This window comes from Neophocaena asiaeorientalis, unplaced genomic scaffold (assembly GCF_003031525.2).
Source record: "Neophocaena asiaeorientalis asiaeorientalis breed wild unplaced genomic scaffold, Neophocaena_asiaeorientalis_V1.1 scaffold91, whole genome shotgun sequence".
Lineage (NCBI taxonomy): Eukaryota > Metazoa > Chordata > Mammalia > Artiodactyla > Phocoenidae > Neophocaena > Neophocaena asiaeorientalis.
The window spans coordinates 1,626,655-1,642,522 of NW_020173198.1; the positions used below are offsets into that span (position 1 = coordinate 1,626,655).

At 49.6% G+C, this 15,868-nt stretch overlaps 1 protein-coding gene and 1 long non-coding RNA gene across 3 annotated transcripts in view; one reads left to right on the forward strand and one right to left on the reverse strand.

Annotated features, from left to right (window-relative positions):
• Nucleotides 1-13,343, forward strand: part of QPRT (quinolinate phosphoribosyltransferase) — a 19,486-nt gene extending 6,143 nt beyond the window's left edge. The window contains exons 1-4 of one of the 2 annotated variants that reach the window (XM_024744513.1): nt 7-69; nt 11,456-11,991; nt 12,567-12,698; nt 12,778-13,269. In XM_024744513.1, coding sequence (XP_024600281.1) covers nt 57-69; nt 11,456-11,991; nt 12,567-12,698; nt 12,778-12,996 — 900 coding nt within the window. In that variant the 5' untranslated portion in view covers nt 7-56 and the 3' untranslated portion in view covers nt 12,997-13,269. Of the gene's footprint in view, nt 1-6; nt 70-11,455; nt 11,992-12,566; nt 12,699-12,777 lie in introns of those variants that run through there. The other variant, XM_024744514.1, reaches the window with a different exon arrangement.
• On the reverse strand, nt 231-9,765 carry LOC112399354 (uncharacterized). The gene is made up of 3 exons (XR_003003202.1): nt 9,629-9,765; nt 9,446-9,487; nt 231-1,508 (listed from the first exon to the last, which is right to left on the reverse strand). It is a non-coding gene; the product is annotated as an uncharacterized LOC112399354 (long non-coding RNA).
• Nucleotides 13,344-15,868: the final 2,525 nt, after the last annotated feature.

Below are 15,868 nucleotides of genomic sequence, written 5' to 3' on the forward strand. Positions count from 1 at the left end.
CTCTCCACACACTAGACGGAGCTGTGGGCACACCAGTCGGCCAGCTCCAGGCTGTCATGGACCCTGAAGGTAAAGAAGCCTCCCAGACCTCTCTCCCCTGTATCCTTACATCACCACCTGCCCCTCTCCTGCCCATCACCCATCCCGTCTTATCTCCGTCCCCATCCCCCACCTTCCCCAAGTCTTCGCTGGTCTCTAACTACTCTCTTACCCCTCCCCCATCTCCCTCCAACCTCTCTGAACCCAAGCACTCCTTTCTGCCCTGCAAAGACCTCTTCTCACTCTTCTTTATCCTTCTATGATAGGTTCCCAAGTGAGCTCTGGGGAAGAAAGGGGCTTGAGCCCCAGGAAATTCAGGGGTGGCCTGGAGTAGGCCACATCTCCTGGGGACTGAAGTGGCCGGGCAGTGGGAGGCTGGACCTGGAGCAGCTCTGGACTTTGCCCCTCACTAGCAGCTCTGGAGGAGTGAGGCAAAGTCCTGTCCCATCTGCCTCGGGGTGGGGGAAGGGAGCCTGAGTCCTGTGACCCCTGTGATTCCTGTGCATGTGGGGAGTGACATTGTGAAGGAGGCTGGATGCAGGATGATACACGCCAGGCTCTGGAGTCAAAAGGCTCCTGTTTGAATCCCAGCTCCACCAGGAACAGACTGTGTGTTCTTGAGCAAGTCACTTGATGTCTCAGAGCCTCACTTCCTTGTACTGCAATATCTGCAAAATGGCAATAATAGTTCCCTGCTCACCAGGTTGGGGATGTGGGCGGGCGGGAAATGACATGAGCATGGAGGGCTCCCTGCAGTTCCACATTCCCCTCCCTGGGCTTCTCCTTCCCCAGCTCTGACCTTCCTCCCCTGGTCTAGGGCTTCTGCTGGCCCCATACCCAGCCCTTCTGGCTTGGCCGTGGAACCAGCTTTTGGGGGTCCAGACTACTTCTTGGTTTAGAAATGATCTCAGAGTCAGAGCCTGGGTTCAAGTCCCATCCCTGCCACCTGCTAGTTGTGTGACCTCAGACAAGATGCTTAGCCTCGCTGTGCCTCGGTTTCCTCATTGATCAGGTGAAAGCAGTGTCTTCCCTTGGGTTGTGGTGAGGATGAAATGAGATCATACACGTCAAGCGGCTGGCACAGAAATCACTCAGTAGTTATGCTGGAGTCACATCCATCACTCCAGTCTGCCTCTCCAGTCCTGAACCTGCCCCAGGTTCCAGTTCCATTTTGGGGACATGTCCCTGGCGTGTCAAAATCAAAGTCCTCCCCTACGCCAGTTCCGTTTCTATTCGTGCCTCACCAGCCTCCTACTCGGACTGGAAACCTCAGGGTCACCTTTGACAGCTCCGTCTCCCTCGAACCCCAATATCCAGACAGTTGCTGCATCTATGGATTTACCTCCACGTCTTTCTGCTCCCACCTCCCTCTGACGGAGCCTTCCTCTGCCTGGCAGCCTTCACGCATGTGATGACACTGATGTTTAACTCTGGGCCAGGCCAGCAGTGTCGGCTCTGGGATCACTGACCTGCGGGAATTAAACCAGGAGGGAGTAGTCGAGTCAGGGGGTGAGGCAAAGGCTGGGGACGTGGGGCAAAGGAGGGGCGAGGACAGAGTTGGGGCAGAAGCAGATGGCAGGCTGGGGGCCAAGGTGTGAGGGGGCGAGGCCAGGTCTGGAGGCATGGTGTGCAGGGAGCGGTCCCCTTACAGATGCCCTGCCCTTACATTTTACCGGGACTCACTGCTTCCTGGTCCAGGCTGTTGCAACAGCCTTGCAACTTATATCTTTCAAAAACGCTAGGCACAACTTAAACATTTAAACTCACAAGTGCATTTTTGATCAAGTGACTTCTGATCAAAAGTCTTACGGATTTTCCATTGCTTATTGAATGAGAACCTAACTGTTTCCTATCATTCAGGGCCTGCTCAGTCTGGCCCCGTCCTACCACTCAGCTCTCTCTCTCGCTACCCTCCACGTGCAACTTCACCGACATATACCCCAGGCCTCCCACTGCTGGGCCTTTGCTCTCTCCCATTCTCTCTGCTTGGGGGGCCTTCCTCTCACCTGTCCAATGCCAGCCTATTCTCAGAGCCAACCTTCCTGAGTCTTCTCTTACTGCTCTTGTATCTTAACGACAGGTCATCTCTCCTTGCTCTGAAACCCTATAGGTCATTTTACCACTTGTGTGATGGGCAATCGCATCTGGCTCTATTTGGAGGTCATTTCTCCTCTCTAGGGAGAGAAGGGGAAAAGGAAAGAACATTTATCTGGAAGCTGGGGTGCTAACCAGCCTCTGTCTCCCTCTGGTGTTTGCCAAATGGATCAACAAATAAATAGATGGGAGAACAAAATTGCCGCAAGTCAGACACCTGGGTTCAAAGGCATCTGGCTGGGCATTGGCTCAGGCACTTGACGTGAATCACCCATTCCCTCCTCGTTGTAGCCCTGTGACTTCCTCATGAAACTGACTCTCAGAGAGGTTAGGAAATTGCCTAGCGTCACCCAGCATGTAGGTGATGGAGCTGGGATTCAAACCAGGCGTTTCTGAACCCTCAACCCAAGCTCTTCCTACTACACCAGGGACAGAGCCCTGGATTCTTGGGTGTGGCTTGTAGAGCTCTGTGAATAGTGATATAATAAATATATAATAATTTTAAGTATAATTTTGTGCTCAGTGTGGTGAGGTTGGGTACATGAGGGGACTCTGGGGCCAGCCCGCCTAGACTTATGATCTTGCCTCCACACATCCCAGCTGTGTGAACTTTGGGCAAATTACTTGCTTCTTCAGTGCCTCAGTTTCCTTATCTGTAAAATGGAGATAATAATGGTACCTCCTTATGAGGGTTGTTGTGAGGATTAAATGTGTTAATATATAGAATATGCTGGGAACAGTGCTTGGGAAGGACCATAAAAGTGTTAGCTGTTATTATTATTACACATGATGTCACTCTAGATTCTGTTATAGACAAGTGGTAGCAGGCACCAGAGTTGGGTTTTTTTTTTTTTTTTTTTTTTTTTTTTTTTTGGGTACGCAGTTGGGTTTTTTTTTTTTTTTTTTTTTTTTTTTTTTTGCGGTACGCGGGCCTCTCACTGTTGTGGCCTCTGCCGTTGCGGAGCACAGGCTGTGGACGCGCAGGCTCAGCGGCCATAGCTCACGGGCCCAGCCGCTCTGCGGCATGTGGGATCTTCCCGGACTGGGGCACGAACCCGTGTCTCCGGCATCGGCAGGCGGATTCTCAACCACTGCACCACCAGGGAAGCCCGGCACCAGAGTTTTAAGAAAAACTTATAAAGGCAAAACCTTTAAAACTGACGTCTATCTATTTAATTTTTTTTCCTGTAAATTGGGGAAAACAATCATTACTTGGTTTTAGCTGGAACACTTTGTCAGCCTCGTATAACATCACTGTTGCTGCAAGCACAGGCCACATGGTTACACGTGGTTACACATCAAATTAAGAACAAAAATTTGTGATAATTTGTTTTAGCTGCATTTGCAGACCCTGACTTTGTGCCCGCCCATCAAAGGCATGAATGTTTATTAAATGACTGAAGGAAAGATGCAGAGATGGAAGTTCTGATTCTGGCCCAGTCTCTCCCGGTACAGAGACACTGGCCAGTTAGGGCAATATAGAAACACAGTAAAAGTCAGTCAACAATCCAGACAAGAACGGCACAAGTGCCAGTGGGGGAAAATGTCTTCAAATATTCTGCCAGAGTCAGTTTATCTATATCGTTTTACATTATTTGTAAAGAGACAAATGCAGGAAATTTCCAGATGCTTTTCCCTCAAAAACAGAGGCACCAATTTTAATAAAATTTTATAAATTAAATGTAATAAAATTCTGGAATAACCAATTAAGAAAGGATTGCCTCGAGAGATCAAGGTTATACCCCACAGGGTAACACTGTAATCTCTGAAGTCCAGGCATCTTGAGAGAATATTTACATATAACAACGGCAAGAATAAAAAGGGGACAGGGCGTTACAGCTGTTTCCTCTGTGCAGCCACTTCTCCTCAGGCAGCTGCAAAAACAGCCCCACTCCTCTCTGCAGTTCCTTTCGCGACAGTGGCTAATTAGGAGAGCCCTTATTTTCAAAGCTACCCACAGGAATCCCTTTTGTTGGAAATGCACAAGAGAGTTGGGGCCTAAAGAAAACCAGATGTATTTATTTTTCACGAACATTCTGCATTTACAATAGGCGATCAGAACAGCTGATCTTGCCTAAGTGGGCAAGAGAGTAACCCGTGGGTGAAGGCTGTGTGGTTCTAAAACCACCTTCTGTGTGTGGACAGGGAAGACCAGGGTCCACGTCAATCATTTTCTTTTCTCTTTTTCTTTAATGTTTTGAATGGTTTGTTTTTTTGCCTCGCTGCATGGCCTGTGGGATCTCAGTTCCCCAACCAGGGATCGAACCCGTGCCTCCTGCAGGGAAAGCACAGAGTCCTGACCACTGGATGGCCAGGGAATTCCCATTTTCTAGCTCTGCTCTTTAGGTAATTTCCCTTTGCATTTCTGAGCCTAGGTTCTCTGCCTACAAATGGCCTTTATCATGAAGAAGGACAGGTGGGATTTGTGACATTGTATATATAGCAAGTGCCCGGCATCTGGTAGGCACCAGTGTATGGTAGCTATTGTTCTCTTCCTGCGGTTCAGAAGCTCTCAACTCTGCTACAAATTAGAATTAAATTACCACATTCCAGACCAGTTATATCAGAATCTCTGTGGGTGGGACCCAGACATTGCATTTGGCAAGCCTCTCCAGATAATTCCATTGTGTAGTCAAGGTTGAGAATCACTGCTCTATTCATCCTAAAAACACTTTCCTTGGGACTTCCCTGGTGGTCCAGTGGTTAAGACCCCATGTTTCCAATGCAGGGGGCGTGGGTTCTATCCTTTTTCAAGGAACTAAGATCCCGCATGGCATGCGGTGTGGCTGAAAAAAACAAAACAAAACAAAAAACTTTCCTTCACCCTATCTTAAGTGAGGGCCCTCTCTCTCCTTTTCTTATTTACCTATTTATTTTACTTTTTTATTATAGAGAATTTCAAACATACACAAAAATAGACAGAAAAGTATGATGAATCCTCATGTACCCATCATCCAGCTTCAACAACCACCAAATTTTGGCCAAGCCAGTCCCATCCATACCTTTGTTTTTCTTTTCTTTTTTTTTTTGGCTGCGCCACACGGCTTGCGGGATATTAGTTCCTCAACCAGGGATTGAACCTGTGCCCCCTGAAGTGGAAGCATGGATTCTTAACCACTGGACTGTCAGGGATGTCCCCACACCCTTTCTAATTTCTACCTTCCAAGATTACCTTAAAGTAAAACCAGCTGTCAAGTCTCTTCATACATAAACATCTCAGTATTTTAATATTTTTTATTATTTTTAAAAGATAAGGACTTTTAAAAATTAATTAATTAATTAATTATTGGCTGCATTGGGTCTTTTTTAAAAATTTTAATTTAATTTTAATTTATTTTATTTTTGGCTGAGTTGGGTCTTCGTTGTTGCGCGCGGGCTTTCTCTAGTTGCCGCGAGCGGGGGCTACAGTTCGTTGCAGTACGCAGGCTTCTTATTGTGGTGGCTTCTCTTTGTTGTGTAGCACGGGTGTTAGGCGCTCGGGCTTCAGTAGCTGTGGCACGTGGGCTCCTTAGTTGTGGCTCGTGGGCTCTAGAGCACAGGCTCAGTAGTTGTGGCGCACGGGCTTAGTTGCTCCGCGGCATGTGGAATCTTCCCAGGCCAGGGCTTGAATCCATGTCCCCTGCATCGGCAAGCGGATTCTTAACCACCGCGCCACCAGGGAAGGCCCAGGACTTTTCTTTTTTTCACAACCATAACCCACTTCAAAAAAATGTCCTTAATGTTACCAAATACCCAGTTGGCATTCAGATTTTCAGTTGTTTCATAAAAGTTCTAATTTGGTTTCAATTTGTTTGTTTGAAGTAGTGTCCAAATAAGATCCATACATTAGTTTTTCCCCAGCTCTGCCGCTGGTTAGTATGCATTTTCGACTCTTTTAATCTTTTGTTTTCCTTGCAATGTATGTGTTGAAGAAATTAGGTTATCTTCTGGAGAGTTTCCTATGGTTGTATCCCCGTGGTATAGTTTAACATGTTCCTCTGTCTTCTGGTTTTCTTGTAATTGGTGGTTGCGTCTAGAAGTCTGATCTGACTCCGGTTCAGCTGTTTTGGCAAGAGGATTGCATAGGTCGGGGGATGTTCCATCAGGAGCGCCTAGTATCTGGTTGTCTTTCTTCTGATGTTGGCTTTTGATCCAATACCTGGATTCACTGGGTTATTAGGGCTGCAAAATAGTTTCCTGCCTTTTGTCAGAGCATTGGTTCTTGTTCGTTTGTTCAAGTGGACAATTCAAAGCTTTTTAGTAAACTTACTGAGTTTATGCCACCATCATCATAGGCCATTTCCATCACCCCAGTAAGATCCCACGTCATTTAATTTCCAGCCGCAGACCACCACTATTCTGATGTCTGTCTCTCTTAATTTGCCTTTTCTGGATGTTTCTTATAAACGGAGGGATACAACATATGGTCTTGCGTGAGCATTGGTTGTTAACCTTTCTGTGCATCTGAATCCCAGGTGGAGCATCTCCAAAACCTGGATGCCCGGGAACCACCCCGGAAAGATTCTGATTCAGTTGATCTGGAATGCACCTGAGCAGCAGAGTTCAAAAAGCTCCGCAGGTGATTCCAACGTGCAGCCCAGGCAGGGGGCCCTGCTTTCTCAGCTTCTGCAGAGAGGAGCTGTCCATACCCCTCCCCCACTTCCTCACCTCCTGTCTGTTCCTTGACCATGACAATGTGGCTTCTGCCCCTACCACAAGGCATTAAGACTGCCCTGCATGAAGCCCTCCCAGGGGCTAAGTACAATGCTCACTTTCAGCCTTCTTTCTTCTTCTTCTTCTTTTTTTCCTCTCAGCCTTTCTTCTGCTTTGCTTCTGCTCACACCCTAATTGCAGCCCTCTTCTCCTTCCAGACATCCACTCCCTCCTGGTGGGACTTCTGTTTTTGACAGCCACGCCTCTGTGTGACATTCAAATCCTGGCGTTTCCCACAGCCCTCCTCTTTCACCCTGCCCTGGTGATCTTACCCACTCAGTGACCATCTGCACACGCTGGTGGCTCCAATTTCTCCATTCCTCACCCACAAATCTCCTCTGAACTCCAGAACCTTCTTCTACCTGTCCTCTGTGCACAGCCACCCACGTTTCCTGATGGCATCTCGACCTTAACAACTGCAAGACCAAAGGCATTCTGTTTATTTATTTACTTATTGGCCACACTGCGTGGCTTGCAGGATCTTAGTTCCCCGACCAGGGATCGAACCCGCGCCCCTGGCAGTGGAAGCATGGAGTCCTAACCACTGGACCTCCGGGAAATTCCCCCAAAGTCATTCTTTTTCCCCAGCTCTGCCGCTCTGTCATACGCTCTGACCCACCCGGAGATCCAGTTTCTGTACCTGTAAAATGGGAATGAGCCTCTGTGGTGAGTTCCAAACGAGAGAGCGTCAGGGAGCTGAGGTGCCGTCGACTGGCCATCACAGGGGCGCAGCCTGTGTGGGTTGCTGATTGCTGCCGAACCCCTCCTCCTCCCCAGCCTACCCTGAACAATCCCTTATGTCAGTTTTCAGCTACCCAGGATGGAAACCCCAGGCTTCTACGTCGTATTAGCTGCCAATTCCAGTAGATTCTACCTTAGAAAAAACTCTCCCATTTGCCCTGGCTTGCTCTTCCTTTGGTTACTGCCCCAATTTGGGCCTTCATCAGTTTCTGTCTGGCCAACCGCCCCAGCCTCCTTTTGTCTCCCAGCCCATCTCCATTTGGTGGCTGAAGTGACCTTTCTAGAACAAAATCATAATCATATCATTCCCTCATTTAAAATTCTGTGATGGCTCCCAGGCTCTGTCCAAATTCCTCAGGTAATTGGTTTAGTCCCTTTTTCACTCTGGCCTCAGGCCCGAGACATTTCTCCCTTGAATCCTACTCAGCACCCCGTCACCTCCTCGCTCTATTTTCTTGCTTTTGAACCTTGAACACGTGCTGTTTCAGTCCGAAGTGTCTTGCCCTCCTTCCTCCCCACCCCCCCACCCCTGCCTGGCAAACATTACTCATCCTTCAAGGCCACTAAAACTTCCCCCTTCCCCAGGGACATTTAGTCATTTCTTCCTCTTTGCTCCCACGACTCTTGGTAAATACTTCAGTCACCTCACCAGCAAACACACCTATAATGTTCCTGAAGGCTTTGCAAATATTAACTCCCTTAATTTTCATAACAAGCCTATGAGGTGATCAGTGTTATTATCCCCGTTACAGTTGGGACAATGAAGGCCCCTGATAGGTTGAGTCTCTTGCCCAAGATCACTTAGCTAAAAGTGACAGAGGCAGTATCGGAACCCAGGCCAAGTGGCCCCGGAGTCTGGGCTGTGATTCCACAGCGCGTCCTCTCTGCTCAGAGAACTATCATCAAACACTTAGTATTAAACTAAACAATATGAAATTGCCAATATTTGACCGTTGACCTATACAAGCAGCACATTTGTCTTTGTCTGGGTCAGCGTGCTAGGCACTTGGGATACAGCAGAAAACTCAGTGGACATTTTGGCCCCAGACAGAAAACACCAGCAGAGGATGACATTGGGGGATGAACAAGGAGCTGGGTGAGCATGTGACCTGATTTAGGAGGTCTGTGAGAGCACCCGGCTGAGGAAGTGATATCTAAGAGAAGGTCTGAAGTTGAGTGAGAGGTGAAGAGGCAGTTTGGGGTGAGGGTGAGGAAAGGGACTTCTAGGAGAAGGCTCAGCCTTGGAACAGCATAAGCGAAGGCCTGAAAGCTAAGAGAAAGAGCTGCTCTCTTTGTCACCTAGCAATGAAGACCTGGCACAGAGCAGGTGCTCAACAAGGATTTGTCCAAAGAATCAATGAAAAATGGAAAGAAGTCAAGAGAGCTGGCGCTAATACAATGAAAGTGAGGCTTTAAGCAGGAGAGCGATCCGCTTAAATTTCCTTTTCCTATGGTTTGATTTTAAAGTCAGGTTTAATGAGGTATAACCAGAGACAGTAAAATTCACCCTTTTCTGTGTAAAGCTTTATGAGTCTTGACAAATGCGTCAGTGTTATAGCCACCATCACAGACGAGATCTAGACTAGTTCAATCACATCCCAAAACTTGGTGCTGCCCCCTTTGTGGCCAGCCCCTCCGCTCCCCCCTCCCCAGGCAGCCACTAGTCTGTTCTCTGTTGCTATCTTTTTTTTTTTTTTTCCAGAATATAGTCATATAGATGGACACAAATAGCATGTCACCTTTTGAATCTGGCTTCATAGAATAATACATTTGAGATGTGTGCCTATTGGGTATATCAATAGTTGGTTCCTTTTTTTTTATTGCCGAGTAGAATTCTACTGTATACATGCATCACAGTTTTTGTTTATCCAATACTCACCAGTCCAAGGATTCAAATTCACTTTAAAAGCAAACAGTGAATCTAAAAAAAAAAAAAAACAAAAGAGTGGATATATGTATATGTATAACTGATTTACTTTGCTGTACACCTGAAACTCACACAACATGTGAATCAAATATACTCCAGTAAAAATTAAAAAAAAAATAGCAAACATCACGGCACCTGGTCTGAATGGAGTGGGGGCCTTTGCATCCATCTCTGCTGTTCGTTCGCTGGCCTTTTGCCTGGCGGGACCGCGAACGGTGGAGGCAGGGACTATATTTTTCTCCCTATCACCGACTTTGTTCTTAGCATCTGGCCCACAGCTGGCTCTGTGTGAGAACGAAAGCCACGTGGGGCAGCTGTGGGCGGGAACTTTGGGGAGGAGGGTCGGGTGCGATAACTGAGGTCTGTGGCTGCTGGTGGGGGACAGGCTCTTGTCTTTGGGGAAGAAGGGCTGGACAAGAAGGGCCCTCCTTCTGCGAGTAGAGCAAGCCAGAATGTCTGGCCTTAACTTCAGCTTGGAGCAAAAGTGGGGGAAGCAAAACTAAACAAAATAATACCCCTTCACATGCTATCGAATTGTCTACCCCTCCACCTATGGCACCGCCCACGAGACTGCAGGTCTTCTCTTGGCCGACAGATGGCGATGTTGCACTGCGCCTGAGTTCGGCCTCTGCGGTCACCCCATTCATTTCAACAGAGGCAGCGGTCCATCAACGTGGCACGCCGGCGGCAAGGACCTCAGAGACCGCCTTGTCCTTAACACTTATTTTACAGGCAAAGGGCTCACCCACACTCCTGAAGCTCTGTCTCGCAGAGCAGGGGCTCAAACCCAATTTCCCCGTGCTCTTTCCTTCTTATACAACCCCATCTCTAGAGAGGTGACAGTTTTTTTAAACATCAGGTGAAGGAGAGGTTTTCAAGCTAGAGGGCAAAGGTGGAGGAACAGATGTCCATGGCCACAAGGCCTGGCCAGTCTCGCTCTGCTGTCAATATGCTGTGCGACCTCAGCTGACTTGCCTTTCTTCTCTGGTCCTCAGTCTCCACATCTGTAAAAAGCTGAACTTCCAGCTTTAAAATTCTTGGTGCTATAGAGAAGGCAGGGATGGGAAAGACACACAGCTTACATTCTCCTGGGGGCTTCAGCTAGTAAATAACTGATCCTTCTATGCAAGGCAGACGGAAAGTCAAGAGTGGCTTTTAAAATTTATTTTTTATTCGTTTTAAAATAAATTTTATTTATTTATGTATATATGTATGTACGTATTGTCTGCGTCGGGTCTTCCTTGCTGCGCGTGGGCTTTCTCTAGATGTGGCGAGCGGGGGCTACTCTTCGTTGTAGTGCGCAGGCTTCTCATTGCAGTGGCTTCTTTTGTCGTGAGCATGGGCTCTAGGCGCGCGGGCTTCAGTAGTTGTGGCGCGTGGGCTCAGTAGTTATGGTTCGTGGCCTCTCGAGCTCAGGCTCCGTAGTTGTGGCGCATGGGCTTAGTTGCCCCACAGCATGTGGGATCTTCCCGGACCAGGGCTCGAACCCGTGTCTCCTGCATTGGCAGGCAGATTCTTAACCACTGCGCCATCAGGGAAGCCCAGAGTGGCTTTTAGGTGGCTGCATTTCTCTTCCACTGGTGAATAGCTGTTGGTCTAGCACTAGGTTTACCAGATAAATTACAGAGCATCGGTTAAATTTGAATTTCAGATAACTGACAGATAATTTTAAGAATAAGTATGTTCTAAATATAGCCTAGAATATATTTATACTAAAAAAGCTTTGATGTTTGTCGGAAATTTAAATTTAACTAGGTGTCCTATATTTTTATTTGGCCAACTGACAACCTGGTTCAGCTCACAAGGCCCACCCAGTGCCTCAGCCCCTCTCCTGGAACCCCCAGGTCTTCACCCTGATTGGCTAGTGCCCAATTCAGCCTGTTGTTAGGTATTTTGACAATCATCCCTGACTACCAGAAAGGCAGCCAAAATGTAACACTGCTCTCCTTTTTTCCCTCCTAGGCCTGGCACTCCTGCTGCCCCCTGCCACTCTGGCCACCTTGGCAGAAAGCTGGCTTCGAGAGGACTGCCCAGGCCTCAACCACATGGCCTTGATCACGGGGGCAGCCTCCTCACAGGCGGTGCTGTGGGCCAAGTCCCCCGGAGTGCTGGCTGGGAGGCCCTTCTTTGATGCCATCTTTGCCCAAGTCAACTGCCAGGTCTCCTGGCTCCTCCCCGAGGGATCAAAGCTGGTGCCTGTGGCCAAGGTGGCTGAGGTCCGGGGCCCTGCCCACTGCCTGCTGCTGGGGGAGCGGGTGGCCCTTAATATGTTGGCCCGCTGCAGTGGAGTTGCCAGCGCTGCCGCTGCTGCTGTGGAGACCGCCAGGGGGACCGGCTGGGCCGGGCACGTGGCAGGCACGAGGAAGACGACGCCAGGCTTCCGGCTGGTGGAGAAGTATGGGCTCCTAGTGGGCGGGGCCGCCTCCCACCGCTACGACTTGGGAGGGCTGGTGATGGTGAAGGACAACCACGTCGTGGCAGCTGGTGGTGTGGAAAAGGTGTCTGTCTGTCCAGCTGAGCCCCTGCCCTGGCCCTGTTCCAGCCACCCCACCAGCATTGCCCTTCCCTCTACCAGGGACCCCCAACCACCCCCTGGCAAATAGTGATGGCCTGGGAGTTGGGGCATGCAAGACTCCTTGACCCCTCAGTGGTTCCATTTGTAAGATGAACTGTTGGACTTGCTTCTTCACCAGTGTTCTTCTGCTGGTCGGTATGATATTCAAGGGAAAAGGACGAACTATTGGGAACCCAGTGTTGGGCAGGTCACTCTAGCTCCCTGGACCTGTTTCTCGTCTATGAAAATGTTCTTGAAGACCCTTTCCAGTCTTAATGTTCTGAGTCAATTGAACTCAGGTCCAAATGCCAAATAGTGCTGGATTTGGCCATTTTCTTAACCCACAAAAATGGTAATTTCACTTGGTTTCACCTAATATGCAAGAAGCCATTTCGATGCCTGGTTTCCTCATTAACCCCAAGCTCGTTATCCATCTGGAGCCTCTCGAATGCCAGTCCCAGCTCACTTGCCCAGGGCTGGCTGCCACCCGTTCTCACTCTCACCCTTGCCACCTGACAGGCGGTGAGGGGGGCCCGGCAGGCGGCCGACTTCTCCCTGAAGGTGGAGGTCGAGTGCAGCAGCCTGCCGGAGGCTGCGGAGGCGGCCGAGGCAGGAGCAGACCTCGTCTTGCTGGACAACTTCAGGCCTGAGGTGAGGTGGCGTCTGCTTCCTGGGAAGGGGAAGGGTCTGGGGCGGGGGCTTTCACCTCTCGCTGGCTTGCGTCCCACAGGAGCTGCACCCCACGGCCGCGGCGCTGAAGGCCCGGTTCCCGAACGTGGGCGTGGAGGCGAGCGGAGGCATCACGCTGGACAGCCTCCCTCAGTTCTGTGGGCCCCATATCGATGTCATCTCTTTGGGGATGCTGACCCAGGCTGCCCCGGCCCTCGATTTCTCCCTCAAGCTGTTTGCTGAAGGGGCCACTCCAGTGCCCTACGCCCACTGCTCCTAAAGCCAAGGAGGCTACGCTGGCAGTGGGATAACACGGTTTTGTGCAACTCTCGCGATTTCACTTCTTCAAGTCCAGTGGCCAACAGAACACTCTCAAGTTAGCCTGGGCTAAAGTCCCACTCTGTCATGTACTGCTTGTGGGACTCAAAGGACTGACTTCACCTCTGCTCACCTCAGTTTCCTAATCTGTAAAATGGGTCTAGCCAACCTTATGGATTTCTTTGGATGATAATTAACGCAGAGTAAGTGCTTAGTAAATGTTAGAAATTACCATTATTGGGCTTCCCTGGTGGCACAGTGGTTAAGAATCCACCTGCCAACGCAGGGGAAACAGGTTTGAGTCCTGGTCCCACATGCCACGGGGCAACTAAGCCCGTGTGCCACAACTACTGAGCCTGTGCTCTAGAGCCTGCGAGCCACAACTACTGAGCCCACGTGCCACAACTACTGAAGCCCACGTGCCTAGAGCCCGTGCTCCACAACAATAGAAGCCACCGCAATTAGAAGCCTGCGCACCGCAACAGAGTAGCCCCCACTCGCCGCAACTAGAGAAAGCCACGCACAGCAACAAAGAACCAAAGTAGCCAAAAATAAATAAATAAAGTTATTAAAAAAAAAGAAATTACCATCATTCATCTGTTCTAAGAAGCACTTTTTCCCCCACACACTGAAGTCATATTTGGTGTCTGGAAACAAATGGTGTAATCAAGGGTGTCTAATGGTCACTGTCAGCCAGGCATCGGTTGTCACGTAGCCGTGTGGCCTGTGCCTGTGGCTTGTAGATCCAACATGATAACGATCCATGTGGAAAAGAACTCTTTCAACAAGTATAAAATAGAAATTGTAAGTGATAAGAAAGCACTGGTTTGACAATTTTCTTTTTGAGTAATAGTATGTGTGTTTTACAATCGATGGCATCTTATATTTGAGGATATGTGATACCCGTTTTGATGTTCAGCTGGAACATTACACTTGGTCGATGCCCATGTTGTACTGGTTACTAAGTATTTCACCTCCTGCCTGTGGCTGCTGTTACCACCTTTTTGGTTGGAGGTGAGAAACCCGCTTATTCCTCACTCCTGGGCTCCCAAACAGACTCCGTCATGCATCCCTCCCAAAATGAGACCCCCATTGGGTGCTGAAGGCCCTTTAGGATTTGGTTCCATGGGGATATCATTAGTTGGGAGAGGTACAGAGCAGCTGGGGCCAGAGCCAAGGTCAGTTAGGGAGTAAGGGAGGGTGGTGGGAGTCCGTGTTCAGACATCAAACTTCCTTCCATTTTGAGTAAGGACTCAGAAGTCTAAGCTGTGGGTCTAAATCCAGTCCCCCAAATATGCATACACACACACACTCCCCTGAGGTCTTGCCCACCTGTGTGGCCCCTCCTACCCTCACCTCAAGCCTAGGGTTCGCCTCTCTCTAACCCTTCTGGGTGGATCTGGGAGAAACCAGAGCATGAGGGCTCCCAAGGGTGAAGGTGGTCCCCAAGGTGACTCCTCCTGGAAGGGCTCCAGTCTGGAGCTGCCTCTCCCCTCCCAGAACCTACTCTCTCCTCTGCCCTTTGCCAGCAGGAGAGAAAAATGGGTCTCATCCACAGAGGTTCCTTCTTCAGGGGGAGTCTGGGGGTGCCAGTCTGCCCTGAGGGAGCTATTCTACCCCTTTGCTCCTTTCTCAACCTTGGAGACCAGCAATGGGCCAGGGACAGATGAGCTACCTCAGATGTGAAAGCTCCAGACCGACCAAGACCTTCACCCTTCAAGCACCAAACATACGCTGAGGAGCACCCTGGACTCCGTGCTCTCACTGCTGAGGGCCTGGGTTCAATCCCTGGGTGCAGCCAAAAACAAAACAAACAGAAAACCCACAACAATGCTGGGCAGAAGTGGACACTGCGTTTGGTGATGTCCTGAACTGAAGGGGCCATTCTCACAGGACACAGCCCAGAGATGCCAACTGGGGCTGTACCTGTGCTCTGTAATACACACCTCCATCCCGGGGCCCTCTTGTCCTTTTTCCAGGGAAAACATGGACACGCTCAGCTAGGCAGCCTTCCCTGCTCCAGGAAATTTAGATCTCTGAGTCCCAGCTCCTCAGATCTGAAGGGGAATTAACTGAACCTTCAGAGAACTAGGGGCACTTCTGGGTGTCAGGACAGGACAGGGAAGTGGGGACCCAGGAAGAGCAGGGAACTGAAAGGCAAAACCTTGGGGATCTAGGAGGGAATCAGAACCTAGTAGAGGCAGAAGGGAGGTGTGTATCAGGAGTCTCAAACTCAAATGCCTCTAGGACTCAAGCAGATGTGACAGATGGGGGAGGCTAGAATAAGACATAGGGCCCCATGTAGCCAACTGGAGAATGCAGGCTGCACCCACAGCATCCCGATTAAAAAAGGAAAAAGCAAGCTCCCAGGCTGAGTCTCCAGCTCACCCTTGATCACAGAAGTGAACCAGCCCTGCAGGAAGATCCCAGATTTGAGCCCTGGGTGGGGATTCCCTCACCAGTGGAAAAGAAAATGGATCCTGGGCAGGCAAAAGCAATCCGTGCCCTCCTGGCAGGGGATGGATTTCTAGGCAGAGGAGACTGTGTGGGCAAAGGTTCAGGAGTGGGAAATGGCTAGGATTGTTTGGTGTAAGATTTGCATCTGGGATCAGGAGAGGCGAGATGACTAGATGCTGGACTGGGTCCAGACCACAAAATGGTAGGTCAGAGGACTCGGACTCTGTCCCGAGAACAGTCAGATTGAAGCTGGAAAGTGAGATAAGCATATTTGCGGGAAGATCTATTTGCGGGGGCCGGGGTGGCTGCAGGCAGACCGAGAGGAGGCTGATGCGGCCACTCAGAGGGCTTGAATGGGGGTCACGGCAATGGGTTGG